Source organism: Homalodisca vitripennis, chromosome 3 (genome assembly GCF_021130785.1).
Source record: "Homalodisca vitripennis isolate AUS2020 chromosome 3, UT_GWSS_2.1, whole genome shotgun sequence".
In the NCBI taxonomy this organism is placed as follows: domain Eukaryota; kingdom Metazoa; phylum Arthropoda; class Insecta; order Hemiptera; family Cicadellidae; genus Homalodisca; species Homalodisca vitripennis.
In genome coordinates, this window is record NC_060209.1 from 104760697 (window position 1) to 104779306 (window position 18610).

The 18610-nt window shown below is 32.6% G+C and overlaps 1 protein-coding gene across 1 annotated transcript in view; it reads right to left on the reverse strand.

The window, feature by feature from the left end:
• Positions 1 to 463: 463 nt before the first annotated feature.
• The window catches only part of LOC124358705, a 33402-nt gene continuing 15255 nt past the window's right edge, over positions 464 to 18610 (reverse strand). The window contains exons 2-6 of the mRNA XM_046811003.1: positions 16937 to 17032; positions 15899 to 15978; positions 14757 to 14843; positions 6791 to 6898; positions 464 to 2495 (exon numbers count right to left, since the gene is read on the reverse strand). Of these exons, the coding sequence (XP_046666959.1) occupies positions 775 to 2495; positions 6791 to 6898; positions 14757 to 14843; positions 15899 to 15978; positions 16937 to 17007 (2067 nt within the window). The 5' untranslated portion in view covers positions 17008 to 17032 and the 3' untranslated portion in view covers positions 464 to 774. The remainder of the gene's footprint in view (positions 2496 to 6790; positions 6899 to 14756; positions 14844 to 15898; positions 15979 to 16936; positions 17033 to 18610) is intronic.

An 18610-nucleotide genomic window follows, 5' to 3' on the forward strand; every position in this document is an offset into this window, starting at 1 on the left:
TGAAATTTATTAAATTTTCAATTATCTTTAGTACCCAAATAATACACCAACAATGTATACAATGAAAGTGAAATGAAACACAATAAGTTGGTAATCAATCAAAATTTACTATAAACAAGAAACAATTTGAAATTTCAATAATCACCAAACTTATGTGTGAGTATATCTCTAGATATTTTAATATTTAAACCTAACGATTTTTATCTTGGAAGATAAAAATCTTACATAAATAATTATAATTTGTAAACATTTGATCTTTTCCTTACACAAATAATTTTAAAACCTCAGTTATTTTTGTCATATTTATTGTTTTATAATGTTGTAGTTCAGTTATTTGAATTTAATAGAGCAAATATATCTATTTTAATTATTGATAAAAAATCTCTCAAAGATTAAATATATCATGTTTAATACAAAACATAATACAATAACACATCTACTATAGTAATAATAATACCTCAGTCATTAACAATAAATAACACATTATTTTATCATTCAGTAATATAAAAATATTATTTATTAACAATAATTGTGTTTAATAATATATTTGTAAATTAAGCCGTATACAAGTCGGGTATATATTACCATAGTAAACTTTTTTTAAGATCACGGAAAGTAATATTGACATGTGCAGAGTTCTGATTATAATTTGCATAGTTATCATCATATTGAGCTCTTCTAAGGTACAAAAAAATCCCAAACTAATCGTAGAGGGAATGTGTTCAGACATATATTCTAGTACTTCCATGCAGCCTTCTGGATTTAAGAGTTTTCTTACTCTAATTTTCTTGTTTTGAAACATTTCTCCACTGGTTCAGATACTATTTCCAATCCCCTTTTTAAGGAGGATTTGTTACCGTCTTCATAAGTAGGACAGAGAACGTTATTTATGTCTGGCAACTCAGTAATATTAGTTGGAGAACCATCATCGATAATCATTTCTTCAATAGCACTACCATCATGCAAGGTCTCATTCACTATAGCATCATCACTGAAGTGACGTACGGTTCCGTCAGATACTCGGGGAATCAAGATTGTATCTGACTGATGGTGATGGGACATAGTCGCTGATATGCTACTGTTTGGCGCCTCAAAAGAAATGATTGCAGCGCTATCATGATTAATTTTTTCATCGATAGCACTGTCATCGTCCAAGCCCTTATTCACGGGGGTTTGGACGTCAACAATTCTTTGTTGGTAGAGTTGCGAATCTTTGGTAATGTTAGGTTTTTCAATTGGTTCAATTGCATCTCTGTCATGATTAATGTTTTTGTCGAGAGCATTGTCATCTTCCAAGCGCTCACTCATGGGAGCTCGAATGCCAAATATGCATGGTTGGTAGCTTTGCGAACCGTTGGTAGTGTTAGTTGTTTCAGAAGGTTCAGTTGGAGACCTGTCATACGTAGCATTACCTTCAGTAGCATTTTCTTCCTGTAAACCATCGATTTCTGTAGCTCGGGAGTCAGTTAGTGCATCGGGGTCGTAGTTCACGTCAGAATCTGAAGATAATGCTTCCATGCCCATCGGTCCACGAGTGTTTCCAAGGTCGTAAAATACTCTGACATATGGTTGAGAAGGAGGCACTATATCTCCTTCTGCCAATACAACAGCTGATTGGTTCCTTGTTCCTTGTTGGTACTGTTGGTAGTTGTTGTTGCTATCAGGCAATTCTAAAACCACTAACTGAGGGCTGCCAAGAGAAATTTCTTCAACAATATAATTCTGCACATCCTCAATCATCGGAGCTTGGACACTAACGGTTCCTTGTTCAATCATAGGGCTATCATAAGTAGTATTCTCATCTATTGCATAGTCCTCATGCAACTCTACGATCACCGGTACCGCAATAAGTGGTTCAATAAAAGTACCATCTGGATAAATGTTTTCTTCGAGAGCTCTATCATCATGCATATCATCGCTTAAGGTAGCTAAGATGCTAACTGTTTCTTGTTGGTAATGCTGAGAGTTGTGAGGTATTTCATTAGCTTCAGTCGAAGAACTGACATGAGTACTATCTAGAGCACTGTTATTTTGAAAATTCTCATTCATCGTAGTTCGTATCCTACTATCTGGATAAATGTTTTCTTCACGAGCTCTATCATCATGCACATCATCGCTTAAGGTAGCTAGGATGCCAACTGTTTCTTGTTGGTAATGCTGAGAATTGTGAGGTATTTCGTTAGCTTCAGTCGAAGAACTGACATGAGTACTATCTAGAGCACTATTATTTTGAAAATTCTCGTCCATCGTAGTTCGTATCCTACTTGTTCCTTGTTCAATTTCAGTAGCTTCGAACGGAGTACTGTTTACTCGAATGGCAATTACATCCTCTAGAGCCTCATTTACTGTAACCTGATGGACGATTTGTGGATTGTTCTGAGTCAAATTAGACGGTGGGTTATCAATACTCGAAGAGTACCTTGAGACTAACTGAAGTCCTGAAGCATTACAGATGTCGCAGGTGTCCCTGTGAGATGATCTAGTAGCTAGTTCACCTATTGCAAGATAGAAGCTGAGTCAAAAACATTACTCAATGTAAATAATTCATATTAGAGCTACCACACCTCGTTGTATTTGTTTACTCTTTATTAAAAACAGTGATCATTGTCAGTTTTTCTTTTGAAGAGTCATAACCAACTGAGACAATAAGGTAAAATAATAAATAAACATACATATCCATATTTGTAATTAGCCACAGGACTCTGTCAAGACACTGCCTAAGACAAATATAATTAATTGGTTAAAACCCCTTACGTAAAGGATGAATTTTATGTAGATCTTGCGTTTAGAAAACATTCACTGCAATCGTTAAGGTAGGTATTGTAAACTACTTTAATACTGGGACGACGTTTATCTAACTAATAACATATTTTTCAGAAACTAGTTTTTCATATATTATTTTTAAACCACATGATTAATAGAATCCTTGCTGTTTACGAAGGATTAGTATGCGAAATAACTTTATTGAATAAATTACGTTTTACCATATAAATTTTTTTAGTAAAGTATTAAATAGAATAAGATTTATAAACAAACAGTGTGTGATTAAGCGAAAGAAAAGGGTAATGTGTTTACAGTGACGGCTACATCGTCCGGCACTTCGGTAGAGAGGGTCATTTTGAAACCTGTTGAAGTAGGAAATAAACTTAGTGATATTTTATTTTTACGTTTTCTACGTTGCTTTATTTCAGTTTAACTCAATAGTAGTCTGTAGTTGTAGTTTTACTATACATATAGTCTATATTGGAGTTTTATCCCCAAATATTGTGCTTAACTGTACGAATTTTAAAAATATATAATTGAGATTAGAACGTTAAGAATTATTATGATGAAATATATTAACATTTCAGGCAGATTGAAAGAAAAGTGTAGTTATTGGGATCTGAACAAGAACAAAAATTTATATAAAATAATAGTTATATAACAATAACCATAGGCCTAATCTGTGTAGAGTTTGTTAAATTTTTTTAAATTCCTAAATTGGCCTGTCTTAATCTCACCCTGCGAAAAACATTGTTACATAAGTATATACTACTTGTATATTGTTTTTACAGCTATTACAAACAGTTATTATATGACCTTACGTACTTTGGTCTTTGCAATCTTTTGACCCATAAAACTTTTATTTGAATTATTAATAACAATAAAACGTTCACATTAAATGTCGCATTTCTTGAGTTACTATGCCTCTGATTAATAATTACTCTTCAACTACGGGTGTAATCCTTTTAGCACTCCCTTACATTATAAATTAACGTTATTTATTAATTATATTATATGGTTATTCAATCTTCAGAACGCATTTATATTAAGTCCCCTCTTTTGATTAACTCCAACCTAATTGCATTAAATGAACACTAATACCATATTTTGTTAAAGTTTGATATAGACGATGAATGATTTTGAAGGGTAGGATCTCAGACATTAGCTATTGGTATATGTTAAAAAAATTATAATACTGTGCAGATCAAACTAACAACACTAAAAATAAGCTCCTCATACAGTTTTAGTTTCAGGAAACAAACTTAAAAAGAGATAAATACATTCATTTAATGTTTGCAGGGTGAACGGTGGGAAATGACTGATGAATATCATAGATCAACTCTTTCAAAGTTTTTTTATTAAATTTGTCAAGCTATGTCACTTTTGTTTTCCCTTAATTATCAAACCGAAGTATTCTCAGGGTAGTTAATCGAAAAGTAGGTAAAAATTTATTACAGGTTTAATAACAGTCTATCAAAGGAAAGAGAAAACATGTAAAATTTTTTTAAATGTAATAAGTATCTGTTGAGACAAATTAATTCTCAACAATCTCCACTTGCATATAATGCTTACTTGGCTTCTAGAAGAACAAATAGGTCTCATTTTACACTTGCCAAAAGACAAGCTTGCGAAACTAAATCAATAAAGCAACCAACAGGTGCAAGGCAGCATGGGAGATAAATAAGCCAGAAAAGCCCAGTAGTGTATCTAAGGTAGTGGCATTGGACCTTTAACTTGTCAATAATTAGTTTTAGCAGTCAGTTAAAGAAATTACCAAAATTCGTCGTCCTAAAGATTCTTTTTTTTCTGACTTATTGGGCAATATTATTGTTCCATCTAATGTTTTTCACTGGCAAGATATTGAACCATCAGATGTTAATGACATTGTAAATATGCTGTCACACTCTAAAAGCATGGATTATTTTAGTTTGACGAATAAGATAATCAAAGGAACTACAGAACATATTCAACAGCCACTGGCGTTCACCTTTAGTAGGTGTCTTAAATTCGGTTGCTTTCCGGACTCACTCAAAGTTTCCAAAGTTATTCCTCTCTGCGAAAAAGGTAACAGACATTTACCGCACAATTATCGGCCAGCTTCTATGTTCCAATCTTGTCTAAAGTCTTTGAAGCTCTTTTATACAGGCAACAGGCAGCTGTCTATTTATTGTGAACAAAGCAATCTGATATCTGAATGGCAGTTTGGATTTAGAAAGGGAAGATCCACTACTAATGCAGTCATGGAAATTATTGATTACACACTTAAGGCGTTTTATAGTAAAGAAACTGTATCTTTGTCACTTTTGGATCTGAGTAAGGCGTTCGATTGTGTCTCTTTTACCTTTATAGTACAGAAACTCAGGTTATGGCATCTCAGAGATTTCATGTAAAGTAATTACTTCATATCTCGAAAATAGGCAACAATATGGATCTAACTCAACAATGAAAACTGTCAAAATAGGAGTATCTCAGGGGTCCGTTCTTGGTACTTTTTTAGTTATAATAAATGATTTTCCGAAGAACCTCAGTGTAAACTCAGTCATCTATGCAAACGACACATCGCTTTATGCAAATAATAGAAGTATAAACGACTTGCAGGCATGTATTGAAACTGCACAACTGAAAGCAGGAAACTGGTTTAGTTCCAATGGGTTTCACTGTGAACAGGAAAACCCCCAAAATATTATCCTCATTTTGTTAACACACCAGACGTAGTCAGTAAAGTTGTTGGGGATCTGAATCGATACTAAATTAACTTAGTCAGATCACGTAGACAAGTTATGTAAAATATTCTCCAGAGTTAGCTTCTTGTTATGGAAGCTGAGGGACTTAATATACACAGAATATTTAAAAAAGTTTGTCCCAGTCACATATATCATATGGCCATATTCTCTGGGTCATTCAACTGCAACCCATAGAATCTTGCTTCTTCAAAAGGAGGTGGTGAGGACTATTGTAGAGTGGCACCACAAGATCATTGTAATCCTTTTTGTTCGCAACACAATTTTAACAATCATTAACTTTTACATATACCAAGTTTTCATATTCGCTAAAACTAACATTAATATTTTTTTACGCAGGAATAAAATTCATAATCACTTAATACGTAACAGATACAAACAAATTAGATAAATCCCAACATAGGTTGGCTAAAATTGGATCATCTCACCAGATAAATGCTATTAGATTATTTAACAAATTACACAGTTCAATCAGGACATATCTTTAACGAAGTTTAAAAACAGGGTCCTTCGTTGGCTGCAAAGAAATCCTTTTTATACACAATTCAGGAATTCCTAAACCGGTATGTAAATTTGATATTTTAACTCGTAAAATTTTATGTATATCTCTTTCATAAATAATCTATTTTACTTCTCTGTTTTCGTCTTTTTATTCAAATCTATTTCAGTGTAAAATTATAGTGTTATATGTATTGGGAATTCCTCTGTACATTATGTATTGATCAATGGAATAAAGAATTTTGACTTTGACTTTTGTATTTATAGCAAATGGGATATAATGAAGTAATTGTATAAATTATTAAATTATATAGTAAAGAGAACTCTATACATATTAAGTTATAGTTTATTAGAGCCTTTATTTGTCATTTAAACTTTGCGATATGTACAAATATAAAATATAGATATAAAATGCATGAACTGCCATTGATGTTATGATAAAATGGATCATTAATGGATACTAATTACTATTGATTTCACATTTTATAGCGTATCAGCTTATTTTGTGTATTGGTACGTATTTCTGTCATATATTGAACAATTTGGGAAATTGTAATCAAGGATTCCTCTGTATAGGCTCTTGTTTATATTAATAGCATACGATGGTTTCGAAACAGTTGAAAGTACTACAGTTTACAATAGTTTATTTTACTCAATATAGTTTCATACAGAAAATCTATCGTGTTTGGTCCATATGTAGTAATTTTAACAAAAGCATCTGTCCAGGCGACTATTTTTAGAATTAACATCCTACAAGTCTGAGAGATAGCAACTACAAGATAATATACCTGCAGCTCTTGGAATGTAAACAAACTCGACTCTGTCAGGCCAATCCAATCCGGTTGACTCAGCAAAGCCTGCCTCGTTCCAAATTTCCCGTGCCATCGCCTCCACCACTGGATAGACATATTGTATTGTATTGAATCATGTAACCTCTAATCTATTCGTTAGTAGTTGGAAGGGTTATTTATGGTCCTCCTAACGTACAAGTTTTCATATTATACTTTAGATACCAGTTTAAAACTTGTACGCTATATATTTTAACTGATATTATATAAAATATTTTGTGATACGAGTGTCAGTATAAACAAATACACATATAATAATACAATGATTGCAAAATAAAAAAATCCAACTTAGACCAATTTAAGTTTAGATTTAAAAGGTGACATAGCCTAGATACAATTTGAAACTTGAGATGATAGGGGGGGGAAATAATATATATTATCTATCTGAATTAAATAGCTGGAAATAATATCACAAAACTCATTCAGAAGAAATTCATGCAAATCACTTGATATAATTTCTCTTAGAGCCAAATTTCTTAAATTAATATGCATATACTTCCAAGATTATAATTCTTTTTAATAAAAATTATGCAATACAGAGAGGACAAAATGTGGTCTAGAATCCTCAGACTATTCAGACTTTTCTTACGTATTTGTTAATATTTACACTTAGCGAGCGAACAAAGTTTTGAGTGGTATACAAAACTGCGGGAAAAATTGCGAACACGATAACTAACGTGGAATAAATCTAGACTAAATGTGGCACAGAGATAGTATTTACACACAGCTTGCTTGAAAGTTATATTAAAATTGTCAAGGAATGTCAAGCAACATTTATTCCTACTTATTTTTCAATAACTATTAAGTTTTCAAGATGGTGCCTATTATAAGTTATAGAAGTATACAATTGAACTGTAACATGCAAACATGTTTAAAACCATTAAATTGGATTGATTTTAATAAAATCAAGTCCGTGATATAACAAAAATATTTATATGATTACAACAAATCTCGGCTTGTGAAGTTTCACGGATGGAGTTTTGGAGTTTTCTACATGGTAGAAAGAGTTACTAATGACATTGAGGGTTATTGTCCATCAGTATTATGGAAGTTAAACATCTACAGTAATCATGCATCTTAATTTGGAAGTTAGAGATGTGAAATATACTGTCTTGAGAGGAACAACGAGGCAAGTGCTACTATAGAACCGGAAATACTTTTGACCGGAAGTAACAAGAATGTAATTACAACCATACGCTCTTGACAGAATAAGACTTTTCAGACCTAAGTATATATATTCGTGAACGTTGGCAACAAGGCAAACTCTACCATCTTATTACATCATAAGTCCTTTCACTAAGATTACAGCAGAATTAATACTCTTCCACTTTGGTCGAATATAGTTCAAGTTTTACTGAAATTGTTGGAGTGAAAAGCAAATATTATGGAATTTTTCAGAGAAAGTTTTGTCTCTCATTGGTACTCAGAAGAACTAATTCCGTCTGTGATTTCGGGACCCCAAAACATTGCTCTCTACACTTTCAATTTTAATTAATCTGAAATGGCGCAGGAGACTGGATATATCTTCCAATGACAATCACTTACATATAGGAGTGCTTATTCAATGGGAAATTACGTGCGAAGCCGCGGGTAACTGCTATTTTTACAACATTTTGGAATTCAAAAGTACACTTTTTACAGCTGAAGCCACACCGTTTCATTGACAATACCACAAAATTGCTTAACAGTGATAAATATGCTAATGACATAACGGAGATTATTATCTCAAAGTTCTCCGAGTTGTAAACTTAAGAATAAACGCATTTTAATCGCAATGACACTTTTTATAGATTATATATGCGCGCGCAGCCAAGCAGTACGGACTTGGCGAAATCGCTCTTAGTATATCTCCTCCCAATAAATTTAATCGTACGTGATTTATTTAATTCAGGGTGACAAATGAGTATACTGTAGGCCTCTTCTTGAACAATACTTGTATAGTTTGTGAAGAATATCATCGGGTTGTGTTTGTTTTCTGTTTGTTATGAAAGTGTTCCAAACATAACCTCAAAATGGCGAGTTGTGCAGTATGCAATTAAAAGTGACATGTTGTAAATGTGGCAAGGACTTTCATGGCACATGCCTCAAGATGAACGGGGCAGATTTAGGTTACCTAACGAGTGAAGGTACTGTTTGGCGTTGCAACCCTTGCAGCGTCACTCGCAGAGCCAGCTTGAGATTGGACTCCAAGGCTAACGAAGGTATCTCTCGCTTCAGGATGTAATTACTGCAATATCAGAATTATCAACTGCCCATAAACAGTCTGTAATTGAATTTAACAAGTCGTATGAGGTATTAAATGACAAGCTGGATGGGAACACTAAGATGCTTAAGGAACAATCTGAATAGGTAAAAGAATATTTTGAGATTATCGAATGTCTAAGAAAAGAAAATAAAGTAGGTACTGAAAGAAAAAGTAGAAATGTTGAAGAGTAGGATGGATAAAGCTGAACAATATTCTAGGAGGAATACCATTGAAATTCAAGATGTGCCATATGACAGTAAGGATGTATTAAGTACAGTGAAAAATGTAGGTAAAGAATTAGACATGGAAATAACTGATTCAATGGTTGACATCTGCCACTCTTTAAGGAAGAGACCTGAATCGGTTGCACCGGCCGGAATAATTGTAAAGTTTGTATGGCGATTTGATGCAAAGCAGATGCAAAGCTGAAAAAGCGCCAGAAGAGAGAAGTATCTACAAGACACCTAAACATTCCTAATGACAACCCAATCTTCATAAAGTGTCTCTATCACCTACCAGAAGGAAACTACTCACCTTGGATCGTGAAGCAAGGAAAAGACAGAACTGCAAGTATCTTTGGGTCAAAGGAGGAAGAATATTCTTAAAAAGGGAAGAACATTCAGAAAGCTGCATTGATCATGTGCTTGAAAAAATAAGCAATATAAATGAAGTATTAATTGACGCTGTAATAATAGAAGATAACATAACAGATCACTGCACGACAGCTGTATGGTTGTGGTGATGGGAGGGGGTACAGTCCAATTTTTTTAACCGTAGACTCGAGCTGGGAGAGCGGTGGTAGGCGAGGGGTGCGGTGCGGGAGGATTGTAAAGGGCTTTCTGCAAACGTACGCTCAAGGTCACGCACTTGTGACTAGCGGGATAGATGCGAATAGACGTCGGATCTCTCATCGCCTGTCAGTAAAGTTATATACCGTTACACAGAACTCTATGGTATATTTATAATGATTATAATGATATTTAGACGTTTGATGTAAAATTCCGATTCCGATTTTATGCCATTATTATTGAAAAATTCAACAGCAAATATAAAAGTTCGGAAAAATGCTGAGGTATGTGTATGTATTGAAGATAATTACAAGACGTTTAAACCATGTGGTAACATTATAAAACTGGATGTAAAAAGTTTTACTGTACGATTCCATTTAGAAATGGTTACATCAATTTAACAATCAAAATGTATAGGTTATGTGGATAAAACATACTGTTTCATTCTGTTTAAAGTTTTTTTTAGTATGATTTACTACTATATTTCACGCATAAAATCAATGATCTTAAATATTTTTTGTAAGTGGTGACTATTTCACTTTATATTATTTCATATGTTTTAATAAATGTAAAGGTAATAGAAAATAGTTAATTTCTTTTACCTTCTAATTTTCATCAAACTTCAAACGTATATTTTTTTATGTACCGTACATTACCATTTAAGCTAAAGTTGTATTGTTGATCTGTTAATATTACTGTTAATTTATAGATGGTATTGTTCTGATTACACAGATATATTAAAATCAAGTTGTAATTGCTCAATATTTAGTTCAATAGTTAGTTAAACATAGAATACAAGTGAGTTAACACCGTTGTAAATAATACAGTTATTGCTACGGATAAAGTATATAATTGCAATAACAATTAAACCCACAATATTTTTAAGACTAATAAATTAGTTAAATTAACTTGGTTCTTTCGTAAAGGTATTTTTATTGCACAATAAACTAATTTATTGAGTTAATACGGTATCAGTGAGCCAATGCGCCAACTACAGTTCCGGCAGAAACGTTCACTCATCACTTCATATGCTACTACAGGCTAAACTAAACTTCCAATAAAAAAAATGATAAATTACAAAAAAATATTCATCTATTTTCACACAACTTTCTCGCTGACAAATTTTGTCTGACCAAAAAATAAAAAAAATCCTCGCTTACTACTTTTTTCTTGTCATTGTAAACGCTATGTAAAATGTAAACAATAATCAAAATTATTTAGAAATTTTTTTAACATTTAAAAATGTAACCAATAGATTGCCAATATTAAGAGCTTTAATTTAACGCATCTTACAGAATTGTACGACATTGGCTTCACTTTTAAATCGCGAGAGGAAGCGTTAAAGGTCACTGATTTTTGCAGTCCGTTTTCATACTCCGCCGGGACAGTTTTAACACAGCGAGACTGACTTTTTCATGCAGGTTAGTAGTCCGCGGCCAAGTCTACGGTTAAAAAAATTGGACTGTAACAGTTGATTCAGTGGCGGTCAAGTTCGCGTCCTTGGCTTACCGCATTAACTACTGTACATTAAACTAGACAGCTTACTGAATGACACTGATTGGTGTGATGTATATTTACAAACAAACGCTTCAGACGCTTTTGATGTTTTTTATAAAATAATTAATACTGTAGTTTTAGAATCTAAAGAGAAAATTAAGATCAACGAACAGAACATAATTAAACTAAAGCCGTGGATTGACACTGATACCTAAAAACGAATTAAAATTAAGAATACGTTGTTAAAAAGAGTCAAAAGACAGCCCAACAATACAGTTTTGAATGAATATTTAAAGGTTATAGAAATAAGCTTAACAGCGATATCCGGAACTTGAAAAATAATTATTACTCTCAACTATTTGAAAACACTAAGAAAGATAAAAAACGAACGTGGAACATTTTGAAAGAAGTGACTGGTCAGAAGGTTAATAATACTAATGTGGATGTTAAATTAAAAATTGATGGTGTAGTCTTTAGTGATCCATGTGAAGTAGCGAATAAATTCAACGACTTTTTTTTATTAGTGGCTGATGGATTAAGCAGGTATGGCGATAAGCAAGACAATCATTCGCTTGACATAAAAAATAAATTTAGTGAAGTTTCTATAACACAATCCATATTTATAGAACCTACTAGAGAGAATGAACTTGTAAGAATTATTTAGTTATTAAAAAATGGAAAATCTCCTGGTATTGATGGTATTAGCTCCACATTAATTAAGAAAACCTAACAGTTTCTGCCTGTTTTATCGTGTATTATTAATTTTAGCTTTCAATCACATGTTTTTCCAGACAAATTAAAAGAAGCCTTAGTGATTCCAATACATAAGAAAAATGAAAGAACATATTGCAAACCCTAACTATATTGAAACTATAGACCTATATCCTTGCTATCATCTTTTTCAAAAATGTATGAAAAATTAATGAAAGTTAGGCTAATTAAATTTCTTGATAAAATCAGATTTTCAGTAAAAAACAATTTGGATTTAGACAAGGTTTAAATACCGAGATTGTTTTGATAGAATTTATAGATAGGGTATCTCGAGGTATAAATGATGGAAAACGGGTTAGTGGTCTATTTTTAGATGTTAAGAAAGCGTTTGACACAGTAAATAATTCAATATTATTCAAAAAACTTTTCAGTTATGATATGAAGGGAGTGGTTTATAATTGGTTTCAATGTTATATATCCAAAAGAAAGCAGTGTGTTAAAATCAATGGAAATATTAGTCAGTTTGGTGAGATTAAATATGGAGTTCCTCAAGGTTCAGTGTTAGGGGCTACATTGTTCTTAATTTACATAAACGACTTATGTAAAGGGGACTTTCATGGACAAGTAGTTTCCTTTGTTGACGATACAGGTCTGAGCTATGTTGGTGACAATTTAGACGAAATTGCACTAAAAATTCATTTTGATTTGGAAGCTTGCGTTGGTGGTGTACCAATAATAATTTGGCCCTTAGTGTAAGTAAAACCAATTATATAAACTTTAGCCTCAGAGGGAAAATGGTTTTTTCTGATAAAATTGTTTACAAGTGCTTTACTTGTCTCTGCTACGGTGGACTATGTAGTGAATATTGTGCTGAGATCAAGAGGCCGGTATTAGATGTTTAAGTGTTATATTGAATTCAGAATTAAATTGGAAAATACATATTTCATCGATTAAAAAGTTAATAAATATTCTTAGGATCTTTTACTTTTTAAGAAGGATGTGTAAAAATGGCCTAATGAGAACACTGTATTTTTCTTTAGTTCACAGTCGAATAAGTTATGGTATAGAGTGCTGGGGTGGAACTTACATAACCAATTTAAAACCACTCATAACAATACAGAAATATTTTGTAAGAATAGTAGCTAAAGGAAATAAATATGAGTCATCTTGGCCAATATTTAGATCATTAAAGGTATTACCTTTAAGAAAAATGTATGTTTATAAAGTTATGAAGGTTTTTTAACAGAAGTAGGAATATTTATGATTATTATAATGTATATAAAGGAAAATTATGAAATTCTGATAATGTAGATGTACCTAGACCATCAAAAACCTTTTTCACTAAAACATACAACTTTTAGCCCCTCTGATATTCAATAGATTGCCTAAAGAAATAAAAACTTTAGATACTTTACACAAATTTATTAGAAAACTCAAAGATTGGTTAGTTACAGTACAAGATATAAATGCATATGAATGTATGTGTGTATTGAAAATATATATGTGTACATGTTCATAGTTGTATTAGTGAATATACGGATGCATATTGATTATATTCTATTGTAAAATGTGGGAAAAATTCTTGTGATAGAGTATAGGTCAGAGCTTTTCTTTATTAATGTTAATATTCTAGATATTTAAGTTTAGTTAAAGGGGTTAATTTTGATAACTCAAGATACAGCTTTTTTTACTAAGACTTTAATATTATATTGCTCAATTGAGCCTACTTACTTACATTAAATTGTTTATATAATTTAGAATAATGTCTTTATAAGAATTCAAATTTTATCTACTATTTTAATTCTTAGTGAGTTAGGCCAATAATACTGGAATATAGAGCCCTGTATTACTTGACGGCAATTTCTTATCTAATAAGTACACGTTATTTCCTCCAATCAGGCATTGCCTTGGAGGTTTCATTTTCCAAAATCAACCAACAAAAATCCTGTTCATTGTATTTTTCCTTTTGATTAACTGGTTAGTGTAAACTTGGTCAGCCTGAGCAAATAATTTTTGTTTTGTATATGCTATGTTTTGTTTTGCATATGCTATGTAATGTTTACTTTATTTTGAATTATTGTATTACTTTTGTCTTATTGTATTACTGTTGGATTTGTTGTAATTATTTTTGTTATTTGGAAATAAATTTATTATATATATTATTTTAATATGGCATGGATGATGAGGAAGAAGTTTAAGTTATTGAATGCTCATCGGCAACTCTGTAGGTATCAAAGTACAAGACTGCAATTGACTTGAATGCATATGCAGTTATTTTAGTTGTTTGCATACGAGCTATTTGAGATTAAATTTATTTCATCACTTCACATAATACCTTTGACGGAGTTGTTCAGGATCTTGTAATTGATATGGTGTTACTGCATACATAGAACAGCCAGTAGAATTGGGTAAAACCATTACAATTATTTCTGAAACTTGTGATGTAACCAATCGGAGGATAAATCAAAATCTCCTGCGTAAGCTCCTCCAAAATGCGATGTTCTTCTTTTATAATACAGTTTGGCGTTCGACTTGTTACGAAGAAATGCTACTAGGTGGACCTTGAATTTATTTTATATTTCCAAATTAAGTTATCGCTACATTCATCTATTCTGTTTGCCACAAATCAGGCAAGGCTATATGATATCTTCAAAGATTTACTTACCTTCGTCAGGGTAGTTATCATGATTGCAGAAGCTAAAGTAGTGAGCGACACTGACAGTCCCGGTCTCATCATAGTATTGCTTTACCTCTGAAACACAAAGTGATAGTTGATGTGGCTAAACATGAACACTGTAATTCTTGAACAAAGTAATGACTGACATAGGTGTAGCTGCGTTGTCCCGCACGCTCATAAAACAGATATGGCACAAAAAGGAGACATTCTCATATAAAAATCCGTTTGTAGTTATAAAAAAAGAACCTTGCTTAGGGTAAAACCATCTATTTCATTCCTTCCCATAATCGTAGGACCACAATAAATCAAATTAATAAGCCATATCAAATAACTGTTATCTAATAAGTTCTGATCTGGTACATTTCAATTATATTCCAAAAGTGCCTCTTATTTTGGGTTAGGTTTAGGTCAAACAAGGATGTATATATATATATATATATATATATATATATATATATATATATGAAATAGAGTTATGAAATAGGAAAAGTGATTATTATAAAATATAGTATAGGAGTATAGTCAGCCAAAACCCCAAGCTGCAGAAGCGTACAAAAAATAAGCGTAACGTGCTAAATTTTTACAGTATAATAATAAAGGGGAATGATCAGTGTAATGAATACCTTTAAGCAGCTAGAGAATTCAGAACTCAGAATTAGAATATTTATTTCAGAATTACAATTTCCTCGTTTTCTAAAAACAAAATGTTACAGAGCATTTACGAATAGAAGTTAAAGGAAAACTCGTGAAATATTTTGGAAGGATACAGTCCCAATTATCGAAGCCTCAGATGATAAATCAAGGATTCAGTACTGTAATAAAGAATGTGGCCTCCTTTAGGAAATTAGAGGATTCAATAAACAAGTTGTTTCCCAAATACGAACAGAGAAATTGCCATCAATAACAGAAACTGCCATCCTGCTCAGAGTAAAAATATCAATTTGTAACTATTCATATTTAGACAATACGTTACTGATTTATAACATAAGCACAGTTAGAGAATTGTGAATAATTGTGATTAAAATACGAATAATAAATTAAGAAACAGTGTTTAAGACATTAAGCATATTACGTAATGCACAAAACATACAAATTAATTAACATTATACAATTTTACAAGTGATTCTTACCATGAGTTGAGATCATCTGAAGTTTACATCGCAGTTGACCGCCAATCTCCACTTCCTGTGATTGGCTCATTTCCTGTGGGCTGCAACAAAAACCCGATCAGCATGATTTGAAGTAGTGGTACCTAAGTACCTAAGATGTTTTCAGGTGGGAAGGCTAGTGGAAGGTTATTATTAAGATTAAATTGATGACAGATAGGTGAGGTTTTATGAAATACACAAACATTTGTTCGTCGCATTGAAACCATGGAGGCTAGCAATATATCAAAATTTTCTCTACTGTCTTCGCACGGATATTTTTCAGAAAAATTTATCATTATTGAGGTTTTCTTGTTTAAAGCGCATTGCAAAATGAATATAACAACAAACTGGATTTAGTCTGTCTGAAAATGGCTCTCCCGGTTTTGATCCAACATTGTCCACATCGAAGCCGATACTATACAAAATTTCAATTACATTGATTTTTAATTGTTTCTTTTATAATAATTTCCTCTTGATTTATACACAAACTCGCTCATAAACAAAACTTATTCAGTCAAACAATTGCTAAACAAAGAGCAATGTTTAACCGGTGTACTCCAAAGTTACTGGTTCAGTCGCGTGTACTTGTATTAGTGTAGTACTTTGTGACTCATAGGAGTTCCATATTTACTCGAACCAAAATACTTTTTGGAGATACGAATCAAACCGATGCAGGATTCACATAATAAACAATATATTCTCATCATTATAATGCATTTGAGACACATACAAGAATAATAAAGATTACAAATATTAAAACGGAAACAATATTAAATAAGAAATTATTTAGTACCAATTACTTACAGCTCAGTTATTAAATTTATTATTAAGTGCCCAGTTCATCGAGTTTTATTAATGAAAATACTAAATATTATTATATTTTAAAACGCCCTATTAGGATGCAGAAACAAAATATTATTCCGTTTCTGCAAAACAAAATATCAGTGTAATCTTCATCCTTTAAATACATATTTACAATATTATTAAGTTCTATAGGGATAGGACACATTATAAACTTACCTCGGCGACTGTGAATGAACAGACACGACTGAATCGGAAGGAGAGTAGGGTTCATCATCTGAAGAATCCATTGTGATATAAAATCAGGTGTATATTCTAACAAAACAAAAAGATTGGTCAAAAAATTAAAATGATCTATAAGAAAATCAATTTTTTAGATATGCAGACCAATGCAATGACGACACACGCTATATCAAAACTATACTATATATATATATATATATATATATATATATATCCAAATATATATGAGTAATATATACACACACGCCCAACTTATGACTGATCTCTGCGTTCAAGAGGAGAAACCGGAAGTAATGTTGCATCTATTGAACGCATTGACGATGCTGGGACGTTCAGCCGTTAGATGAAGAACCAGTTAATTTTATCAGAATAACAAAGTAGACTTAACGTAGGGCAGGATTAGCGATTTAATGAAAACGTGACACAGTTTTGCTTCTTTCAAAAGCTGTTGGTGATACGGTGGTGGAGGAAAATTGCTATTGCAGACTTCGCTGATATGATAAGAATACTGAAAGTAAAGATTAATCACGTAACTGATAATATGGTGGCAAACAAATCTTTGGGCAAGGAGGCTGACTTAAAACGTATGAAACACAAAACTCTTACTCGAACAATTAAATGTTCAAAGCACGATCCGGCAATATGTTACACTAGAGAATTCTGATTACCTCTTAGTTACTGTCTTCGATAAGACGACTTCGTACATGTTGTATTTGACGATCACAAGCGGGCTTGAGATACACTCCTCCTTGGACTGTTTATTGAGACAAATCAACAGATGCGGCTAAAGTAAAATACAGGAAAATTAATTACCGTCCAATCTCCCTTTTACTACCACACCCAGGGTCCTAGAACGGTTTATCTTATCAATCTTCCCAGAATACATCCATCTCGAGATCCGAGATGATATATGCAGATTCCATCTGTGTCACTTCCCACCCCAGTGGCGTAGCGAAGGGGGGGGTCCAGGGGGTCCGGACTCCCCCCGAAATTTTAAGACATATTAAAAAATAAAGCATGGAGCAGGAGAAAAAAGGACAGTGATCATTACTCTTGTCTACAAACATTAAATTGATTGAAGTGACCGTTGTTAAAAATATAATTGCCCTTTCGTTTAAATCATAAAGTATCAAACGATACTTTTGGGCTCGGCCTTTCGGATAGTGTAGTGTAATCACGGTATTTATATAGGGCGCGGTCACGTGACGTCGCAAAGTAACCTGAACCGTAACACGGCGAACAGTTTAAATTAGCGACCACTTCGTACAAATACGTATTGGGGACGTAAAATGACTGCTTAGAATTAAGTTACGACGTCGATTTTAGGTGTAATTAAACTGTAAAAGTGTATATAATTATCGAAAAAAATCACTTTCGGTCGGAAAATACACTTGAAAAACTCTACTGATTAGAACTTCAACTAATTTGGACTTCAGTGATTGAGGTAAACGTGGTGTTTTCGATTGAGTTAGGACGACGATTTTTGTTATCATTAAACTGTACACTGTACCTATATAATTATCGAGAAAGAAAATCACTTCCGGTCGGTAAATACCGAAGAAAAGCTCTCTACAGATTCAAGTTTTGACGATTTTGGATTTCATTGGTTGAGTGGTTGAGGTAAAAGTGGTACTTAGGATTATGTTAGGA